This window comes from Chinchilla lanigera, unplaced genomic scaffold, assembly GCF_000276665.1.
Source record: "Chinchilla lanigera isolate Chin_1 unplaced genomic scaffold, ChiLan1.0 scaffold00005, whole genome shotgun sequence".
Classification (NCBI taxonomy): domain Eukaryota; kingdom Metazoa; phylum Chordata; class Mammalia; order Rodentia; family Chinchillidae; genus Chinchilla; species Chinchilla lanigera.
In genome coordinates this window covers 38743078-38764912 of record NW_004955406.1, presented here as the reverse complement: position 1 = coordinate 38764912, position 21835 = coordinate 38743078, and the positions used below count along the sequence as shown (strand labels likewise).

General features: G+C 44.3%; 1 protein-coding gene across 1 annotated transcript in view; it reads left to right on the top strand.

Annotated features, from left to right (window-relative positions):
- Positions 1 to 9693, top strand: part of Kdm5b (lysine (K)-specific demethylase 5B) — a 67875-nt gene extending 58182 nt beyond the window's left edge. Inside the window, exons 23-27 of the mRNA XM_005375227.2 lie at positions 2479 to 2964; positions 4756 to 4867; positions 5652 to 5806; positions 7088 to 7408; positions 7940 to 9693. Coding sequence (XP_005375284.1) covers positions 2479 to 2964; positions 4756 to 4867; positions 5652 to 5806; positions 7088 to 7408; positions 7940 to 8077 — 1212 coding nt within the window. The 3' untranslated portion in view covers positions 8078 to 9693. The remainder of the gene's footprint in view (positions 1 to 2478; positions 2965 to 4755; positions 4868 to 5651; positions 5807 to 7087; positions 7409 to 7939) is intronic.
- The last annotated feature ends 12142 nt before the right edge of the window (positions 9694 to 21835 follow it).

Below are 21835 nucleotides of genomic sequence, written 5' to 3'. Positions count from 1 at the left end.
GTTCGGCTTGCTGAATGTTTGTAGTACAGGTGTGTACCATCCCCCCTGAACTTACAAACACTTTTGCCTAAGATATTTTCAAGAACATGAGGTGATGCTGATGTCTGTTTACTGAGCACAATGTCAGGATAAAAGAAGAGAGCGAAACAATTTGGATTTTTTTTCCTTTCTTTTGTGGTAGCGGTGGTAGCAATTGAACCCAGGACTCAGATACATTAGGCAAGTGCTGTACCACTGAGCTGTACCCCTAGCTTGATTTGAATGTTGTAATGGCACAAAGCATTGCCTATTCTGTAGCAGAAATATAATTAATACATGGTTTGGTGGTGGGATAAGTTCTGTAAAGTGTGTTGTTAGGCAGTTTTGTTGTGTGAATACCACAGAGTGTATGTAAACTGATACAGCTGTGATGTCAGTAGGTAGTAGTATAGACTTAGGGGACCACTGTCATATTACAGTCCCTTGTTGAACAAAAATATATTGTTATATGTTGTTGTTAGATATATTGTTACATAGCACATGACTGTCCATACTTGCTCTCAGAACTGTACTGAAAGGGTGCATCCTCAGGCCAGGGCACCTTTTCCCATCTGTTCCTTTGTATCTGCCTGACCTCTTACAGCTAACTTGGGGCTGCCTGATTTAATAATTTTGACTCATTCTTTCTTTGGGGTTTATTTATATATTTCTGCTACTTGGGCACCATTTTGTTTTTTTAAGGTAGCTCCTTTGGTTCACTACAGTATGTATGGTGCATTCTTGTCAAAACTAACTGAAAGTTACAATCCTTCTCCCCTGAAATGCACATATATTTGAAACTTCATATGCAGTATCTTTCATACATTCTAGCCTGCGTAGCTAATCCATGCACTCCTGGTTTAGTATCCTTCAACACATAATCTCCTAATTTATGGTAGAATCCTGAAAAGTCAGTCGTTTGGTTACTGTTTCTAAGCTCTGGGAGGGTACCTTATTATCACATAACCTATATATATTACTGTACATTCCAATTCATTTATAAAAATAAGTAGATTTTACCTTAATATACCCAAGGTTTATCTGAATTACTCTTGCATATGTTTTTTCCTGTATACTTCATTCACACATTTTCTTTCCCAATCCAAAAAGAGATAATGGAGTCACATTCTGGCCTCATCTGGTAAAGCTTGATAGTCTGAAAGTGAAAATGGTTCTATGATAAGTTAGTATCTTGAGTACTTGGGAAAATAGAACAGGTCCTGTAGTCTATAGCTTTTGTTTCTGGAGAGGAATGCCCAGTGTTAAACAAGTTTACACTTTTCCCCCATGTTATCTGTTCTCTCTCAGTGAAGTGCTAGAGCAGAGCTTTAATGATACAACTTTTTATAGAGGTAGTTGGCAGGAGGATTGCAAGTTCAAGGCCAGCCTGAGCTACATAGCAAAACCTTGTCTCAAAATAAAATAAAAAGGGAGCTAGAGCCCATTGATTAGAGTGCCCCATGGTTCAGTCCCCAGTACCTGCAAAGAAAAGAAAAAAACTTCCATTTATAGACAGCTTGTCCATGGTGTTTAGAACTATGTTCAGTCTCACTTACGATTTTTTTTTTCTTTTTGGTTTTTTGGTTTTTCTCTGGTACCGGGAACCGAACTCATGACCTTGCGCTTGCCAGGCAGTCACTTTGCCGCTGAGCTAAATCCCCAGCCCCTCTCACTTATGATTGAACTTGATATTTTCCAGTCATTCACACAGGCTGAACTCAGAACTTTGCTGGGACTTGGCTCTCCTTAGTAAAGAGGAAAGACTATGTTTGAGGATATTGCAACATCTGTAAAAAGACAACCTTATACATTACTTTCTTTTTATTTTTGATCTTATTTTATTTTATAGCATGTATGTATAAGAAAATCTGATGAAATGGTCTCTAATTTTTTCATGAGGGATGCAATCTATTTTTATTACCTGTAATTGTGCACAGAAGACCTTAGTGTTGAAGAGTAATAAGAGACATAGAATACTGTTGTGTAGTGGCTGTACCAGGAGACTTTCCATCTCAGGTGCTTTGCTAGAAGAATAGAAAAGTTAATGGAACCGAAAACAGTTAGCCTCAGAAATTAGTACACACAGAGTATGAGGTACCTGTATGTTTCAAGAGAAGTAAATTTTCTCATTGATACAAATGTAAGGAAGTCAGACTTAAAGAAATGATGTCTGCAGTAAAAGTGCACAGTGTTTACTATGCACACAGTGTTCTGTCTTTAATCTCTTGTCATCACAGCACTGTAAGGTGCACACTGTATTGTTTCCATTTTATACACATTGAAAATTTAGCTATGGTAGAATATGTTGTCCCAGGTAACACAGCTTAGTGTGAGTTAGAGGCAGGATTCAAATACAGATAATCTACTCTGGAGCCCTTGCTTTTAACCACTAGGGCCTTGAGTTGTGGGGGGAGGCTGAGTTTTCTCTGCCAACATTCTTGATTGTTAACTCCTTTTCAGATGGCAACGCTTGGGGAAGCTCGCCTAAGAGAAATGGAAGCCTTGCAGTCTCTCAGAGTCGCCAATGAAAGGAAATTGCTATCGCCTGTCCAAGATGTGGAGTTGAAAGTCTGCCTATGTCAGAAGGCCCCAGCGACCCCCATGATTCAGTGTGAACTCTGCAGGGATGCTTTCCACACTAACTGTGTGGCAGTACCCAGTACTTCACAAAGTCCCCGCATCTGGCTTTGTCCCCATTGTCGGAGATCAGAGAAACCTCCTTTAGAGAAAATTCTGCCCCTGCTCGCCTCCCTGCAGCGCATCCGAGTTCGCCTTCCTGAGGGAGATGCACTTCGGTATATGATTGAGAGAACCGTGAACTGGCAACACAGAGCCCAGCAGCTGCTTTCATCAGGGAACCTAAAATTTGTGCAAGACCGAGTGGGCTCAGGACTGTTATCTAGCAGATGGCAAGCCTCTGCGGGACAGGTGTCAGAGACAAGCAAGGTGAGTTGGGACTCTTTGGGTTGCTGGACTCTGGAGCTCTGTGCTTTTTCCTGGTCCTGTAGCTTTGGTGTTGCTGTATCCTTGGAAATTTCTTCACTGTCTAGTGTTATGGAATCTGGAACTTCCTACTCCAAGTCCGTGCACATATGCTGCATCCTTTTAGTTTCCTGTGTTCCTAATAGTCAGTTGTTCTTACTGTATTTCTCTATGTAGCACATATACACCTGTCATGGTGTTCAAATAAGTTTTCCATTATTTGTCTATTAACCATATGTATATATAACATACATATTTTTAAATTTTTGCTTGTCTAAAAATTTTTTCCCCTACTTAGATGAAAGTCACTGAGTAGAAAGGGGAAATTTTCTACCTTCAGTCTTTTTTAGCTTTTGAAGAATAGTTTTTAGAAGTGTCAGACAGTGCTGTGTTGTTTTGGAGGAAGAGCTGTGGGGTTCATACCATATGTACTTTCTTTCTTTCTTTCTTTCTTTCTTTCTTTCTTTCTTTCTTTCTTATGTCTCTCTCTCTCTCTCTCTCTCTCTCTCTCTATCTACCTACCTATCTATCTATCTATCTATCTATCTATCTATCTATCTATCTTTTGTTTTGTATTTTGAGACTGGGTCTTGCCGTGTAGTTCAGGTTGGCCTTGAATTCACTGTATAGCCCATTCTGGCTTCAGACTAAAAACAGTCCACCTGCTTCAGCCTCCTGAGTACTGGGATTACAGGTGTGGCCCACCATGGCTGGCTTTAAGCGGTCTTTCTGCCCAAAGCAGCATCACTGGGATGGGTAGGCAATTTTCTATCTCTTTCCATAGATGGCTGCAGGAAAGGAAAGTGAAGGTATTAGGAGTGTATAATCAGAATAGCAATATACAGTCTTTTTATAAAGCTAATTTAGCATTCAAATCTAATATATATTTTTCCATTGCAGATAATAACTATTCTTGTTCCATACAGACACAGACATATAAGTTAACTACTTAGCACATTAGGAATAAGGACCAAAAAATGTCCTATCATGGCTGTCTCTCTGTTTTCCTCCCTTTGTTTTCCTTTACAGCTTCTGAAATACAGTACCTGGCACACAGTAGGTGACCAGCTACTTATTTTCACCATAGACAGGCTGCCGTGGAGTTACTGTTCTTTATCCAGGATATGCTAAGAGTTAATTACCTTTATTGATAAAGGAGAAGGACACACTGTTATTTACTAATTCATGGTCAGAGAACTGTTTGCCTACTTCCTTAAATAAAACAGCAAGGGAGGTAGGCATGTATGTGAATGATTTCTCACAGGTTCTGGTTTGGTTTACTTGGCGGGGTATATTCCTGTGTTCATTGCATTCTGATCTTTAATGCAGAGAATTACATGAGGATGAAAAGTTTGTATGATCTGTTTTCACACAGAGAAAATGGCCTATTCACCAATATTTTTCACTAAAACCAGTCTGCCACTTTTTTTTCCTGGAGGACATAAGTTGATTGGGCAGCTCTGAGATGGCAGGGGAGTCTTTTTATTTTAAGAAAGTTAAGTCACCAGGTGTGACTTAACTTTTAACACATCTGTAATTCCAGCACTCAGGAGGCTGAGGCAGGAGGATCACCATGAGTTCAGGGCCAGCCTGCATTATATAGAGAGGCCCTGCCTCCAAAAAAGAAAAAAAAGAAAGAAAATCTTGTTTTTTCCTAGTTGCGTTCCTGATAACCCAGACAACGTTCATTGGACTGGTGAGAATATTTTTAGTCCTGAAAAGGCCTTGTTGTATAAGATGCTTTTCTTTCATTAGGTTTCTCAACCTCCTGGGACAACATCCTTTTCCTTGCCTGATGACTGGGACAACCGAACCTCATATTTACACTCTCCCTTTTCTACTGGACAGAGTTGTATCCCCCTCCACGGTTTGTATTTTATTATTACTATTGTTTCGAGGGCTATATATTAACAGGTCATCTTGTACTAGGTTTTTGTTACATATGATCGGGTACCATAAAGAATTTTATCCTCAAATGTAGGAGATAGGTTACTGTGCCTTTGCTAGATAGTAGAAGGTTCATTTGAATGTTTATAACTACATGGGGAACTAGAAACGAGAGAAGGCATTGTCATTGTTTTTAGGGTTGAAAGGGCTAATCTTATGCCAGATAATAAACACCTCGTATTTAGAGAGTCATGGGCTCCCTTGTTGCTTCATTGCTTAAGAGACTTGTGGAGATCTTACAGATAGTCCACATTAAAGACCTACCTTCTTTTTTCTCATTTGTAAGTGAATACCTGATGAGCTTTGCTTAAAGCTGCATCTGGATTTCTGATGCTTAGTCACATCTTCTCAGTATGTCTGATCATGTGGTCAGAGCTCCATGATCCACTCAGACTGTTTACTCTGAGCTTTCTAGTGTAAGCCATCAATGCAGAGATCCTACCGTATCTCTTATGCATCAGAAATAAGCCAAGAGGGGAGGGTTCAGGCACGATTTATTATTTCCCTCTGAATCAGAAGTTAGGGAATCTAGTTTGGACTCTTTTGTATCGTGGCTTTAGGCAGCTAAGTGAGTCCATGTAAACTAAATGCATCCTAAGGAGAGGGTGGGAGTAGAATGAGGGGCAGCCTTTCTGTGTTTCTCACAGGCCTAAATGTGCATGTGTGAAACACTTATCATTTTGATTGGGTCTGGTCTTGAACAGGCATCAGTCCGGAAGTGAATGAACTGTTGATGGAAGCCCAGTTGCTCCAGGTATCCCTTCCTGAAATTCAGGAGCTTTACCAGACTCTCCTTGCAAAGCCAAGTCCTGTTTCCCAAACTGACCGAAGCTCACCAGTTAGACCCAGCGGTGAGAAGGTGAGTATCTAAGAGGCTCCCAGGAAGCAGTCTGCAGTGGTGTTGTGCGTTTCTGTCCATCTCAGTAATTCAGTGAAGGAGACAGTATTTGATCCACAAAAGGATGCAAGCTCAGCTCTGTTCTCAAGGCTGCTGGTGAGAACATAGGATGCATCCACTGCATCCTGGGCTCATGTCCTGGGATTGTGTCATTTTTAAGTCACTGTGTGAATTTTTTTTCCTTTTAGTTTTTTGTTTGTTTGTTTGTTTTTTTCCGGTACTGGGAATCGAACTCATGATGTCGTGCTTGCCCGGCAGATGCAGTGCCGCTGACCTAAATCCCCAGCCCCTTTTTTTCCTTTTAGAAAGGTGTGTGCTGCATCATTCCCATCATTGTTACTCTCTGTAATAATGAGAAGTAGGATTATTTTTGCCCTGTAAGAGAAACACTGTAGTGATAAAAATGTAATTATAGTTTGGGAGGACCTTTTGTTATATAAGTATTTCAGAAGTCAGTAACATTTCTAGAGTCACCCTTGAGCATGCTTTTTGTTATTCCTCTAGACCTGACAAGATAGCTGACATGAGTATTGAGGATGCCCATCTTGAATGCTCACTTACTTGAAGGATATCCTGTACCATAACATCCTGTGTCTTGCAGAGTTAAAACTGTTGCTGCTACTTCCTTCTAGGAACTAGCTGAGCTGTCAAATTCAAGGTCCCAAGTCTACTAGGAAAACTTAGCCATGTTAGGGAAGAATGTTACAAAAGGTGGCATGAGGGCTGATAACTAGCATTTAGAATGTTGTTTTTCATTATGCTATCCTTAGCACCATTACTGATCATCTTTGGTTCATGCATTTTTCTCCCATAAGGAGTGGGAATGTATATCCTTAATTAGGAGCTTGTGGATGAAAGGATAGAAAAAAAGACACCTGGATAGAAACTCTGTAATAGCCAATCACAGATTTGGTGAAAAGAAGTGGCTTTGAGCATCTTTCATTTCCTGGTGCTGGTTGGCTAATTTGATGACAAATCATATCTTTCCTTTCCTTTTACCAGTGGGTTTTTTTGTTTTGTTTTGTTTTTTGTCTTTTTTGGGGACAGGTCCTTGCTGTGCAGTTCAGGCTGGCCTAGAGCTTACTTTGTAGCCCAGGCTGCCCTTGTACTCGCAATGATCCTCCTGCCTCAGCCTCCTCAGTGCTAGCATTGTAGGCGTGCGCCACCACACCCAGCAGCTTCACTAGTTTTTAGTAGTGAGGGAACTATAGGCTGAAATTGAATTTGTCATCTTCTATCCAGAATGACTGCTGCCGGGGAAAGCGAGATGGAATCAACAGTCTTGAGAGGAAACTGAAGAGACGCCTAGACAGAGAAGGCCTCTCCAATGCACGGTGGGACCGAGTCAAGAAAATGCGGACCCCCAAAAAGAAGAAAATAAAACTGAGCCACCCCAAGGATATGAACAATTTCAAGTTAGAGAGGGAGCGTAGCTATGAGTTAGTCCGCTCTGCTGAAACTCATTCCTTGCCCTCAGACACATCCTATTCCGACCAGGAGGACTCTGAGGATGAAGACGCCATCTGTCCAGCTGTGAGCTGCCTGCAGCCAGAAGGAGATGAGGTCAGTGAGGTTTGGGCCATAGAGGACATGCTTTCCCTTAACTCAGAAACCCTGTAAGCTAGACCTCATCTCGCTGGGTCTTTCTCTTCTGCTTATCTGCTTTGAGCTGATCTGAATGGATTGCTCAGCCCTACCCCCACTGATACCTGTGCTCTTACCATCGTTCCTGGGTCTCCTCCCTTTTCTTGAAGAAAACTCTTGTTCTTCCCTTTTTCCTTCTCTTCCTCCTCCAGCTTTCACCGTCCCGGCGCTAAGAAGGTGGGAGGGATGCTGATGTAATGCCCTTTTGCTTACTGTCACAAGGCAGCACTGTCTTAACCCCAAAGCAGTCACGACATGAAGAATGACTTTGACTTGGTTGCTTTGGCTGATAGGCCAGCTACACTCATGGCGTGGCTGTTGTGCCGGAGGTCCCAGTGCTGGGACAGAAGCCGTTAGTGGCAAACGGCCTGAATATCGGGAGGCTGGCCTGTCCAAGTCTGAATCACATTCCTCCTCTGAACATCCCATCTCCCCACTCTTTGTAACCAGGTGGACTGGGTCCAGTGTGATGGCAGCTGCAATCAGTGGTTTCATCAGGTCTGTGTTGGTGTTTCTCCAGAGATGGCAGAGAAAGAAGACTACATCTGTGTGCGCTGTACTGGGAAGGACGCACCAAGCCGAAAGTAAAAACAAAACAAACTCCCCAGCTTAATGTAATTCAGGACTCCAACCAAGATGATTTCCTCAAATCTCAGCAAAGCTACAGGACTGGTATTCAAGCCAGCCTGTACACGGTGCTATTTCTATTCCTTATGGGATCATTTTTCCAGAACTCTTTGAAAAAAAGAAAAAAACAATGAAAAAAATTTTTGACACTTTTTGTATTTTTTTCCTTAAGAGCTGTTTGTGGTTGTTGAGGTTTAAATGCTGACTGTTTTTTGCAGGAGTTTCCACCAATTTGGAAGGCATTGAAGCTTGCACCTTTTCATGTACAGCGTTAAAATTGCACCTCTGTCTGGGATTTACCGGCGTAGGAGTCCAGCTCAGTTTCGGTGCCCGAAGGGGCACCAGAAGTTCCAGTAAATCCTCAATGGAGGAATCCTCCTCTTGTTTACTCTGTTACCACATAGGGGAATTTTAAGTTTTTCACTTTTGGGGTTTTGTTTGTTTCTTTATCCACTTTTTTTTTTTTTTTCTGGTAGACTAGGTTTATTTATCTGAGCAATAACTTCTATGTTGGTTTCAGTGGCTGGAATTAAAACAAAACAAAACAAACTTCTGAACAGTGTGTTGGTGCTTTAGCAATTGGTTGATGTACAGAACGCAAATGTCTAGTTTCTAGTGTCACTGATGAACTAGTGATGTAGAAAAGAGACTGCTCTGTAAGTAATTGCTACAGCTGTATTTTGGCTTCCTCCCTGCCCATTCCTTCCTCCCCTATTTTTTGATAGCTTGTATCAAATGTTGCAGTCTATATTGTGGAATAAATCCTTGGTCCTAATATAACACTAAATGCTGGTTATTTAGAGCCATTAGATTGCAGCTTCTTCTGCCCCTCCACCTTGTGGGCTTGCAGAACCAGAAGGGCTTGCTTGCTTTGGCTTCTGTCCATCCAAGCTACAGTAACCGTAAATGTTAGCCTGCAGACAACGTGAGGGGATTCTTGTTTTATGGCCTGCCCTTTTTGGTGGGCCATCTGACTCTAGGTCCTACTAGTAAAGAACCCCTCAGTTTTCGAGGACTATAACTGCCCCTAAAGCTATGCTCTTCTTAAAAAGGCTTTCTCAGAAGGTTGGTGAATTACTCCAGTGCTCAATCAGACCTCCTTGTGGAAATGACATCTTCACTATATTTCAGTTGACAGGGAAAGTTGATTTGGGGTTAAGAGGTTGGAAGGAAATCAAAAGAAGATTCATTTTCATGGAGGGTTAGGTTTAGCCATACGGGTTGAAGGAAAACTTTTGAACACCCAAGCTCTGCTTTTCTGGTTTCTTTTCCTGTCTCTAACTCTCTGGATAGTCACTAGTTGGGGATAGCTGATGGCTATTTTTCTTCCTTTTCTTTTTAAAGGGATCTGTTCTGCAGTGGAGAAGGCATCATGGTGAACAAAACAGATTCTATTTTCCTATTCTGTTTCTAATGTTTCTTTTCCCCACATTCTATAGCCATAAACCCAACGCTGGGTAAAACAAGTGGGTCTTTAATGAAATAAAACAACGAAAAGCAGTTTGTGATGTAGCAGAGATTTAAATGTACTATCCCCTTTTATGCAGTTCAAATAATTAAATCTCTTTAAGAATGAATCCTAGTCGTCTGCAGCTTTCCTGCAGTTGTGATGTCTTGTCCTTGTCTGATGGAGGTTCAAGGGCCAACAGGAAAAAGTAATGTGCAGTGCACAATCTGTAATAATAGTAGTTTGGCCTTTTTTAGTATCTGAATTCTTTACACAGCTCCTGACATGGGAACAGGATACCAAGTATCTCAGTTCTCATCTTCTACTGAGAAAATAAGCTTTTAAGGAGATACTTCCAAGGCTAGGGTTGTAGCTCAGTGGTAGAGCTTTTGCCTAACATGTTCAAAGCCCTGAGTTCCTGACACTGCAAGGAAAGCAGGGAGGCACTGCTGCTAAAGTGAAGTCTTCAGAGAGCTTTATCTTTAGAGAGCTCTTATTTGTTCAGTATAAACACCAAGCCCTGCTCATTCTTCTCCTACACCTGTAGGTTTTGCTTGATCCCTGACAGTAGCAGCCTCAGTTAGGCCGCATTTCTGTCTCTGAGTGAGGAGCAAAGGCAGGCAGATGGATATTTGAATGATCCCTGATAGGTGAGAACCAGTCTTTTCACACGTGCTATTGCTGAAGTGAGTCTCATTGCCCAAGATTATACTGTTAGTAAATGGCAAAGCCTGGGTTTTGTTCTTCAGTTCTCTTAGCATTTCTCCTACCTCAGCCACTGTAGAACACTGCAGATGAACATCAAGATATATTTGCCATCTAATCTCTGCCTTCTATTGTGTACCCAACATGACTACAGATCAGTGTTGTCTAAAAACCACTTTTCACTGTGTGTTAGCTATGAAGCTGGCCTGGACCCTAGAGAACCTCGAAACTTGGAAGGAAAGAAGAAGAAACACGCAGGAATTGTCACTTGAGTTTCCCTCCATAGCTCCCTGAGTGGAGACAGAGGACCCTGAGGGTGAGGCCCTGAGGGCCAGTGAGTGACCAGTGAGTCTGGGGAACTGAACCCCATAGAGTGAAGAGTGGGTTCCTCACTCAGTGAAGTAGCTAATGGTGTTGCTTCCAGAGCAGATCCTGTGAGATTTCTTCTAGACAGTAAAGGGCTTGCTTTTATGAGTCTCTGTCCTGGAGAAAGATTGTATAATTTGAACTAAGCTGTAAAAAAAAAGGTTGACTTCATTTGTGTATGTGTGGTTTCATTTTTGGGATTAAAGCCACTACCTTTCTTATGCTGAGTAAGTACTGAACCACTGAACTACATCCTGAGCCCAAAATTCATTGCAGCCTTCCGGGAGGTACGGCTTACTTTTCTATTTTAAGATTAACCTAAAACAGAGGTGCTGCTTGTGGTAGAAATAGGTACAATCCTAAATTTTCCTTTGTTCTGCTATATAGAAAAGAGCTGAGGAAAATGAGATGTAAAGGTCTTGAGACTTTGGATTGTCTGTTATAGCAGAAGTCTCAGATTCATCTAATTTGCTGCTATACCTACCCTAAAAAGCTGCGTGGTTCTTTGGGTATCAGTATAAGCTTGAAAACAGAGTAGATGTCTACCCAGAAGGGGCTAAACCTTGGCTTCTCTTTCTGCCTGTCAATGTTACACTCTGAAAACCTTTTTGTAGGGGATTTCTACACCCTACCCCACCCCTCACTATAATTTTGATGGTATTTTGCAGTCTACTAAGAGCTGCTTCTGGCTTGGAGCAAGCATTGATTAGTAGTTACTGCACATGGGCATTTTTCTGGGCCCAATTTTGCCTGGGTTTCTCACATACAACAGACTGAAAGGGATTATAGTGCTTTTTACCTGTTACTGGAGGTAGAATTGGATAGCAAGTAGTTCAAGTCATTACGTATTGCCAAGCATTAAGCCAAAGCTGGTCATTCAGTGAGAGATCAGCTAGTCCGTGTGAGGTGTCAGCCTATCTTAAAATGGTTTTTCCTTGCCATATGCTGCTGCAAATGGAATTTCCGTGTGATAAAATGTTTCCTATCTGGAAGGAGAGCCTTGGGAAAGCAACGAAGATCTTACTGCAGCCTTTGTTGAACTCCATTTGCAGGTCAGGGACCTTCCTCAATTCATAACCATGAAGTACCAGTGTAACGCCTTCACTCCGAAGAGCCTCTGTCCGCACTCCCCTACCTGTGGCTCTTTCAGGTCTCAGTTTTCTCTCAGTATTTCTGAGTGTAATAATGTATAATAAAAATGTTATTGAAAAGCTGCCTAAACAAAAGAACTGTGTAAAAGAATGTTGTAAATCCATTTTTAAGATGTAAAGAATCAGTTTGTAAAGTGTGTTTCACTTCTTCCCAATTTATGTCAAACCAGTTTTCATGTTTAAGCACTGCTTATGTGGGATGCACTTTCACATTTTCATCAGTATAAATGGAATATTTAGAGGCAGCCAACGATAGAACAGACAATCCAACTCCCTGTTTTGGTTCTGGGTTAATTGCACAAGGATGAAGGGCTGTGAGCTGGTGAGTGGGGGTGTGTTTTTAATTTTTAGGATAACCAACAGGCTTGATGGAGGAATGGAATGGTGAGGTCATTTGATCTGTTTCGGGTGAGTGGAGGCCAAAGAACTTTTTTTTTCCTCTTCTATGGAAGCATAGAGAAATTGCCTTTAAAAACTGCCTTTTTGAGGAAACAGAAGTTACTTGCTCAGTCTAAAAATGGGCCGAACCATAGTTCCTAACAACATTGGCTGGCTGGAATTTGAGGAGAACATTCTTAAGCAGTTAACTTTTTTTATTTTTTGAGACAAGGTCATCATACTGTGTTGCCCGGGGTAGAAAATCCTCTGCTAGCTTCCCCAGTAGCTGGGGCTTACAGGCATGTATCTCAGTGCCTGGCCTCATTTATTTAATTTTAACATCCATAAATCAAATGTGTACTCAGCCTCTAAATTCAAAAGTTGAGTTTGGGGTTGAGGGCCTTAGCAGGCTACAAGTGCTCAGCAGTCCAAGACTACGAGCACATAGAGAGGAATGTGGAGGTACAATTTAGTCCAAGTTAAGCGCTGTCTGCTGTTTTTCAATTACAGGTCTTGGCAGGACTTAAGTTCCCAGGAGACAGCTGCTGTTAGAAATGAGGTTGAGGGGCTGGGCTTGTGGTTTAGTTATATGCTATTTAACCTAACATGAACAAGACCCTGGGTTCCATCCCCAGCACTGGGGGGAAAAAAAGAAAATGCTCTGGAACTGTCTTGATCTGTTAGCCAGTTATGGCTCACTTAGAATTGTATTCTGTCATTGCTGATTGATCATCTCATGGTCACTTCCCTAGGGTTAGCCTTCAAGGTGTAAAATGCAAATAGCCTTGTTTCACAGGCAGGAAAGCTAATAAAGAGATTGCAAGGAGAGGTGGACTTTGGGGATCCAATGAGACTGATTTGGACATGAAATTTATTCTAGAGAACCTATTGCTCTTGTTTACTTTGCTCATTCCTTCTCCAGCACTTTGTAGGCTTCAAAGAAGCAAAATGTTGACCCTGAGGTTGAGCCTGCTTCATCTCTCTCCCTGCCCCCACTGTCCCACTGTCCCCTTGCTCCCAGTGAATAGAGTGAGCAGATGTGATCTAGGAGTTCACATCCAGTCTTTATTTTTGTGGTCATGGTTGGGAAGTGCTTTATTTTTTTAAAGACACCTGATCTAACAACCATGTTTAATCTGCTGGCCACCCCCAGCGTGTACGATGCTTCAGTGATCCGTTTCCTTTCCCTGCTGAGGCTAAGGACACACAGTTGGTAACATGGTTTATTCTGTAACTACCTCTGTATCCTTGAGCAGCTTCATCAGAGGAAACAGGTCCTGGGCACAAGCTCCTGGGCTCTGCCCTGTCTCAGAAGATTAGAAGTCATGATGGTGGTTGACCTATAACTTGTTTCCTATCTCTCTGTTCACTATATCTCCCTCCCCACCCAAAGAAATTCTTCAAGAAACAACTGTGAGTAACGTAGTAGGACTTTTCTTTCAGGGAGGTGGTGTCAGTACTGGGGATTGAACCAAGGAACATCACATTGAGCTGCATCCTCAGTCCTTTTTAATTTTTTTTCTTTTTTGTATCAGGAATGGAACTCAGGACCTTGTGCTTGCCAGGCAGGCACGTTAGTTTTCTTTTCTTTTTTGTCCTTCTTTAAATTTTTGAGACAGGGTCTCCATGAGTTGCCCGGGCAGTATTTAACATATATCTTCCTGTCTCGGTTTACCAGAGTACTGGGATTACAGGCATGTAATCCCAGGTTTAAGTAGGACTTCTAGGAAGGATTTGGAGAAGCATTAGAGTGACATGTCTGCATTAGCCCTCAGGTCAGCACTCTGCATGGATTCCTTTAGCATATGTAAGCCGTTACTGGACTTTGGTAATACTGGTTGCCTCTCCAGATCTGGCCACTAGATAGCACCATTGGGTGTGCATAGGTGCCATGGATCCCCTGACATTTGACATTGGTTCGTCCTGTTAGGTTGGCCTGAAGGGGGAAACAAACTACAGTGAGTTTAGGTAATCTTAAGTAAGTTTATTAAGTGCCTTAACCCACCAGCCTTTCTAGCTAAAATAAACTTTGGGTCTTTGTACATCACCTTCCCCCAAATTTGACCTTAGAATAGACTTGTTTCCTGATCCAAGGGAAAATGGAAAGGATAGAAGTTGTCTTGCCACAGGATGACCACAGGGGTAGGCTGCCCCTTGTTGGGGAGGCCTGAGGGAGGCTGACGACTGGAATCCCCAGCCATTGGGGAAGGGTCGAGGGCAGAAGTGGCACATACTACTGTGATTTTCTGTGGGTCCAGAAGGGCTGTGTCTTGGGGAGCAGACACGAAGTGATGGTGTCATCTTTGCTGGGTTGTCTGTGCGCTGCGAAGGCAGCCATGGAGAAAATGCAACAGCTTGTGGGCCCATGTCCTTTACATCTCATTCTTTTGTGCTTTCCTACTTTACTGTGACCTCTGCCACACGACTGAGTTATGTGAACACTTCCATTACACTACCTACCGAATATGTTCTTAGAGATTTACACATTATTTAATCCTAACACAAGGTAGTATTTCCCTGTGGGTAAGAACACCATTTTGATGAAAAATTGTCCCTTAATTATTAGCCTTAGAGTCTGAAATAAGGAGCATGGCTGTTTCTTGTTCTGTGTCTGCCAGATCCTTGGAGGCTATGCCCAAGGCTAATGGTTTCTTACCCAGAAAGTGGCCCATAGTTTGAACTAGTCTGAACTAAAGGCCATCAATTCCTTTTTTTGCTTCTAGTGTTAATCTAATGCTCTGAAACATGTAGGAAGGTGAATGGGATGAGATGTTGGAGGAGAGCATTGGGCTTTTAGCCCCGGGACAAGCTACCAGGAACTTCTAATGAGCAACAGCAGAGGGCAGCAGAGGGCCAGGATTGGACTGCTTGCTCCTTTGGCTCCCGGAGCTGGGGCAGCAGGCTTTGGAGTCACGATCTACCAATGGATTGATAGAAGCCAATTAAACTAGCGTTGATCTACGTATGTGTCCAGCACATTGAGCACCCCCTATAGTCTCAGCCCTGCACAAGGTTATATAAATTTACAGACTACAGAGCATGGCCACTGTGTACAAGGAGCTCAGAATTCAGTGGAGAAGGGAACCGTGCAAACAGATCATTCCTGCTTGTTGCTCTCCTGGGCCTGTGTAGCTAACAAAACCAGGGATGAAAGACCAAGGCCTCAGAAGGGTGAAAATTTGAACTGACACTTGAACTAGTTCATTGCCAAACTGGCCAGGTGGCCTTGCTGAGGATGGGGGCCTGGAACACTTAAAATAAGTGTTTATTTATTGAGGGGCTTGGAATTTAGCTCAGCTACACAGCGCCCTGCCCGGCAAGCGCAAGGTCATGAGTTTGATCCCCGGTACGGGGGCGGGGGGGCGGCGGGGACGACACGGGACTTTACTGTAGGAGATCCTAGGGCACTTTGTCCTTACTTGGCCCACCCCTTACAAGTTTAGTGGTTTCATTTTTTGGCCCCAAAGTTTTAAAATTAGCGTATATTTTCAATACAAAATAATTATAGGCATTTGGAGGATTGGTATGTACACATATCACATCGTGATGGTGTAAGTTGGGTTTGACTGCAGCTCCTTTAAGTACCACTAGACCAGGTAGAGGCACTGACTACAAATTGTTCCAGTATAGGTGTTGTCTGACTAGGACAGGAAATGGCCAGAATGAGACATGTCAAGGGAAAGCCAAGGAAGAAGCATGATAAAGGTGGAAGTAATAAGAGCTCACACAACACTTAGTATGTGTGAGGCATGTCCTGAATATTTGTATGCGCCAAATCATTGACTCTTCATGACACCCAATGAGATCAGTACTGTCACACCCAGTTTACAGATAGGAAAGTTGGGCTTCAGAGAGAACTAAATACTATCAGCTGGTACACAGAGGAGGCAGGGTTTGAACTCAGAATCAGCCCTTAGGAAGAGAAGATTGAAGGCTTCCAGTGACTCTTGAGCCTGGCGTCTGAGGCATATGGTTCCCCAAAGCAATAGACTATTCCTAGAATCTCCCCAAAATAACTGCTGATGTCCTGATGGACTGTGGTTTTCTTTTTCCTATCACTAGTTGAATAAGCTTACCAAAGTCTTAATTTAGAGAACTGAGTGAACATCCTTTTCTCTTAAACTGGATGGAAATATGTTTCAACACCTTCCTTAAGGCCCACGTATTTGCTGCCTCAGCCAGTACGTACACAGGTCTAAGCAGGGATCCCACCCTCTGGGACCTGCTGGGAGGTGGGTAGCAGCTCCGCCACGGTACTCGGATCTAGCGTATTCCTCACCCACCACAAGCAGTGTCCCCTCATTGGGGACTGAGACTGGGCATATTCACTGTGTTCCTGGCAAAAAGGAAGTCAGTCCAAGAAGACCTATAGTGATGAATTACATAAAGAAAAGTGTGGGAGATCACAGGCTGACTGGCCCGCCTGGGAAAGTGGAACTGCAGCACCAGCAGGAGTGGCCCCAGCTAGGATCCTTCTCAGAATAGAACCTTATCCAGCATATCAATGCTACAAACTCAGGAAACAGACTTCACGGGGTGTGGGCAGTACTTGGTCTCCACTGCGCACACACAGGATCTTTTGTCTAGAAAGAGGCCTTGCACATGGCAATGTTTTGGCAGGAGATGAAGGTGCTTAGCTTGTCCTAGCTCAAGGTGTTCGATCCAACAACAGGTCAGGCAGTCAAGTATGAGGAAGTGAACAGCCATCTCATGACATCTAGACTCACTGGGCTTCCTCTGGAAAGTCATTCAGCCATTCTGAGGCAAATGACATGGGCAACACTGCTAGACTTGCTGGCCTCCTGAAGCCAGAGTAAAAGTGTGACGCCTCGCACTTAAAGAGCACTTAATAAGCATCAGAGGCTGTGCTGTGTACTTAGATTACCTCAGCTCATCTCACTCCCAAAAGGGCACTAACCTGGCCAAGGACTCAGGCTTCTGAGATGTGAGCTAAGATTCAAATCCAAGCAGTGTGACTCAAGAACCCAAACTGGTGAGCACTAGACTATGTGACCTTTTGCAAGAGGCCAGCAGGGGAACAGTCCGTACAGGCCCCAACCTAGCTCCAGATGTGAGTGGTTTTTCTCAAATATAAATTGATTTTCTCATGCACTTGGCTCCTTACACGAGTTCCAGTGCCTCTGGAAAAAAAATCCAAGTGGCTGGTCTGGAGAATCTAGCCCGGTCTTGCCTCTGCCTCCCCAGCATACCTTACACAGGCCTCACAGTCGTTTTCACTCCCTGGCCATGGTAATGGCAGATACCTTTTGTTAAGGCTCTGCTCAGTGTTTATAAACATTGTTATTCAGTCTTCACAACAGTCCCTCAGGGGAGGTGTTGAAGTCTCCATTCAACTAATGAGGTTGAGGGTTTGCAGAAGTTAAGCCTTATGTCCAAGGCCACAGACCGTTCTGGCTCTAATCTTCAAGCTCTTCAATGCACACGCTGTGTATTTTTATCCTACTGCTGTGGTCTCTGCCTAGCATGCCTTTCTTTTCACTCCTCCCTGGAGCGCCGGTCCTTCCTCTGGAGGCAGTTGGAAGTTTCCTCCGGTAGGGAGGACTGCCATTCCACCAGCTTGAGTTGAGGCTCTTGCTGCAGTGGCCCCTTCTACCCTCTATTGGTGCACATCCAAGTATCTCACGCCCTGCCTGGAGGAGGCTGTGAGCTCCCTAAGGTACGAAAGTGTCCCCTCCACATTGCCAGCTTTTAGCAGGGTTCCTAACAGATGATATCCTACGAGTTCGGTGGTAAAATATCACCGACTGATAGGCAGTGGGCACAGGATGAATCTGAAACATCAGAGACTTTGCTCTACATTTGCTCCTGTGGTGCAGAGAAGGGTGGCAGAAGGCCTGGGACACCAAACAAGGCTAGTATCGATCCGACAGTGCCTTCCCCAACATCCTCTGCTGAGAGTGTAGTGGTCATCTCCCACAGCTGACGCTCATCCCAAGGGCAGTTCTGTGATATCAACCCAATTTATAGAGGGTTTTAATGGACACTGGATATTAAAGTGCCAGGGTTAATTATTCAGAAAGTGTTTCAACTGACTTCCTTTTTATCTCCTCTCGATAGGGAGCTTCAAAGACCACATTCGCCCTCTGGAAAGGAAAGACATAGTCTTTGGGTGATTGCTAGTTCTGGGCCATTAACGATTCACATTCCAGAAGGCACACACTGTCCTGCATAGAGCATCTCTTCCTCATCCGTAGACTACCAAAAGGGCGCAAGGGGAGTAGCTGTGGAGACAACTGCAACACTGGACAGAATAATGCAGAGCCTTTCCCTCTACCAGAAGGGTGAAAACAAAGGCTCGGTGTAACTTGCACGGGGCATAGTACTGTGTGATGTGTGCTTTTGAGGAAGGAATAGTCTGCTTTGGTAATTTAGATTATACCCTATTGAATCTGAGAAGGGGAACAACTGTTTCTACTTTCAGATAAATTAGGGGCTGGAAGAATGTGAAAAGATGAAGTCTTCATGATATTCTCTAATTTCTAGAATCTGATAAAATTCTGTGGTTTACAAGTTAGTGAATTTCTTCTATATGCAACTATGGTCCTGAAAACTTTAAGGCACTTCCCTTTTCTAAATATGAAGTTACAGATGAACAGTCCTTCTCTGCCCTTCCCATTCGGTTGTATCTAAGTATTTTATTTGCATGAAATATTTTATTTGTTTTATTCTTTTGTTCATTGCTCAGAGAATAATTATGGTCCACTAAATCAGCTTCTTAGGAAGGGCTGGCCTTCACCACCTGTTAGGAGACCAGGATTTTTATTTTTACTTTTTATTTTATTATGTCTTTTTGAGACGGTCTTGCTATGCAGTTCAGGCCAGGATTTTTATTTTTAACTAAAACTCAAGATATCATGTAGATTGTATGATATTTAACTTTATTTTATCCATGTTTCATCCCCCATCTGATGATTTAATGTTTTCCATACTGAAAGCATTTTTATGAGAGATCTAAAAATTAAGTGGACTCTAGTATGAATATATTAACAAATAAAATTTACATTTAGGCTTAGTATGTCTACAAAATCAGATTAGAGAAAAAAATCTGGACCTTCAGTGACAGGAATTGCATGTGGGTTTTAAAAACCCATTTATGCAATTCCAGTCAGGCAGGCAGGTGTGCTGCCGAGCGAGGCCAGTCGCCCATCGCTGGCTTAATTGTCAGGAACAATACGAACCAATCCAGAAGAGCAAGATGGATGCATGTAGGGGTGAGAGGATGAAGACTTCAGGTTCCTGAGTGTGTGGGGAAGAGGTGGAGATGGCAGGGCTGCAGAGGTGAAGGTCCTCCTCCTGCTGGGCCTTTCTGTTTGCTATAATAACAAGTGATGCTTTGAAAAGCTGTGTGCGGTCTAAGACTTTCACAGACAGGGAGGGGAAGCAACCCAAGTGTCACATCCAAGTGTGAATGCAGTGGACCTGTGAGCAAGGACGGAGAAAAGTGCAATGCTTTAAGCAGTGGACAAGGGGTGTGGGGAGAGCACAGGGCTTTCAGCTCCTTCTAACCCTTCCCCTGGACAGCTATGGCGGCAAGAGATGCTGCTCTGCTCTCCCCTCTCCTACATAGGAAAAGCCAGAGAATGAAGCTGCACAGGGGCACTATTCAGTAGAAAGTGTGAAACAGTGTAATCCAGTAGACAGTGGATTTTCTCTGTGGATAACTCTCAGTGTTAGGCAGATACTCAGATGGGTATGGGGGTGTACACCTGTAACCCCAGCTCTGGGAGGCGGAGGTAGGAGGATTGAGAGTTTGACGCCAGCCTGTGCTGCATAGTGAGATTGTATCTCACACTCCCACCAAAAGACAAACACCCATTCAAGGGTTCAAAATGGCTTTGTATGGCAGCAGAGGGATTGCCCTCAGGCCCGTAGATAGATGGTGGTGGTCTAAGACTATTCAGGGCTCATCTTTTTAAAACGATGAACAGCTGAAAGTGAAGTGTCTAATAATAAGCTGGGTGTGGAGGGGGTGGATACCTTTTCCATTCTTTATTCCTCCAGCTCCTGAAGCCTGGGGGAATAAGCAAAAGGGATGCTGGAGTCCTGATTAGGTTTATAACTCAGACACTACTGGTCCTGACGAATTAAAAGAACATTAAGGCTGTAGCCAGGGACAGCACATTTTTCATTTAACCAAATTGATTGGAGCATTGACTCTCCCAGTAGTCTGGAAAGGAAGGCTGGCTTCCTCTGATCTTAAGTTCCCAGGCGTGCTTAGTAGACATTTTGGGGCACCAGTTTGACACAGGCTCTGATTGGCCGTGGACAGTGTGTTAGCCAGTTAGCATGGGGGCTGTGGCCCCGTGAAGATGCACAATGTCAGTGGAGATACCCACTGTCAGAAAGGGGACAGAGAGGACCCAAAGGAGTGGTGCCTGTCCCGGTGGGGAGGCTACAAGTCCTGGCACACACCTGGCTGGGAGTGGGGTTGGGCATCCTCTCTGAGGCGAAAAGCAGCAGGATGACTGTCCCGAGCCTTGTCTCTTTCCTCCTAGATTCAAACGTGACTCCCCACCTCCTCTGCTGCCCTGTGTGGCTGCCCTACAGAAGCCGGCTGCCAAGGGGCTGTGGGCTTCGACCTCATTTAGGCTCCCCAGAGGACTCCATCTGCAGACGCTGAGGTTTCATCCCCTTTGCTTTGAAGCAAGCTGACTGGGGTGATCCCTGCACCCTAGCTGGCATTATTGGCAAAGCTACGGAGAAAAGACCACGCACCGCCTGTTCTCTCCCCCAACCCTGAAACCCCACTTGCTCTTCGCACCCCTCACTTTGCCTTCATTTCATCTCTTATTTTCTCATGCAGCAAATAAGTATGGAGGGCTGATCTCAGGTGAATACTGCTGGGTAGCCAGGAGAGAGGCAGAACGCTATTGCCCCATTACAAAAGTTGGTTCCAAAAGCGTTGACGTGTGCAAAGCTCCCGGTGCCCTGTATTCTGTGGTGCACCCCTCCCCACCCCAGACCCCCGCCAACCCCTCCCTGGCCCGGGGCGGCCCGTTCCTCAAGGCCCGGCTCGAGCTGAACTTGCAATTCTGTGTCCCCAGGCTCTGCCTCAGCAGCACCGCTCGCTGTCTAAGCTCCTAGGCCCAGCACCCTTCAAGGCTGTTTCCCCATTTAGCAAACTGACCATAATTCCCAGCCTAAAAGGCACGCCTCACACGGTTAGCAAAAGTCCGGTCGGGTCGTAGTTCCCTCCAGCACTCTCCCCTTTCTCTCCCCGGAAGGACCCCTATTTTCGAAGGCCTCAAGCACCTTTACCTTGCCCCAGGAATCCTAAGTCTTTAAGCTCAGAAGCCCCCCACCATCCCGGTGAGCAGTATAGGTAGAGGTCGCCTTACTAGGGCAAGATAGGAAGAAAGGGGTTCGAGGACCCCAAATGCTTATCAAGGTTTCTGAGCCCAATAATTGAGCCTCGGGTTGCAGCGGGTTCTGGAGGGCGGGGAGAAGCTGGCTCCGGCGCACAGCCCGTCCTTCGGGTGGGAGGATGCGGCCCCGTCCCGCTCTTCCTGACCCGGAGCAGCGGCCGTGACCTTGAGCAGGAGGTGGGGGCGCCGAGCCGGGGCTGGCGAGCTCCGTCCCGCACCGGCCCGCCCCGCCCAGCCCGGCCTCCTCCCGCGCCGCCCCGGGCTCCTCCCCGCACTGCAGCGCCCG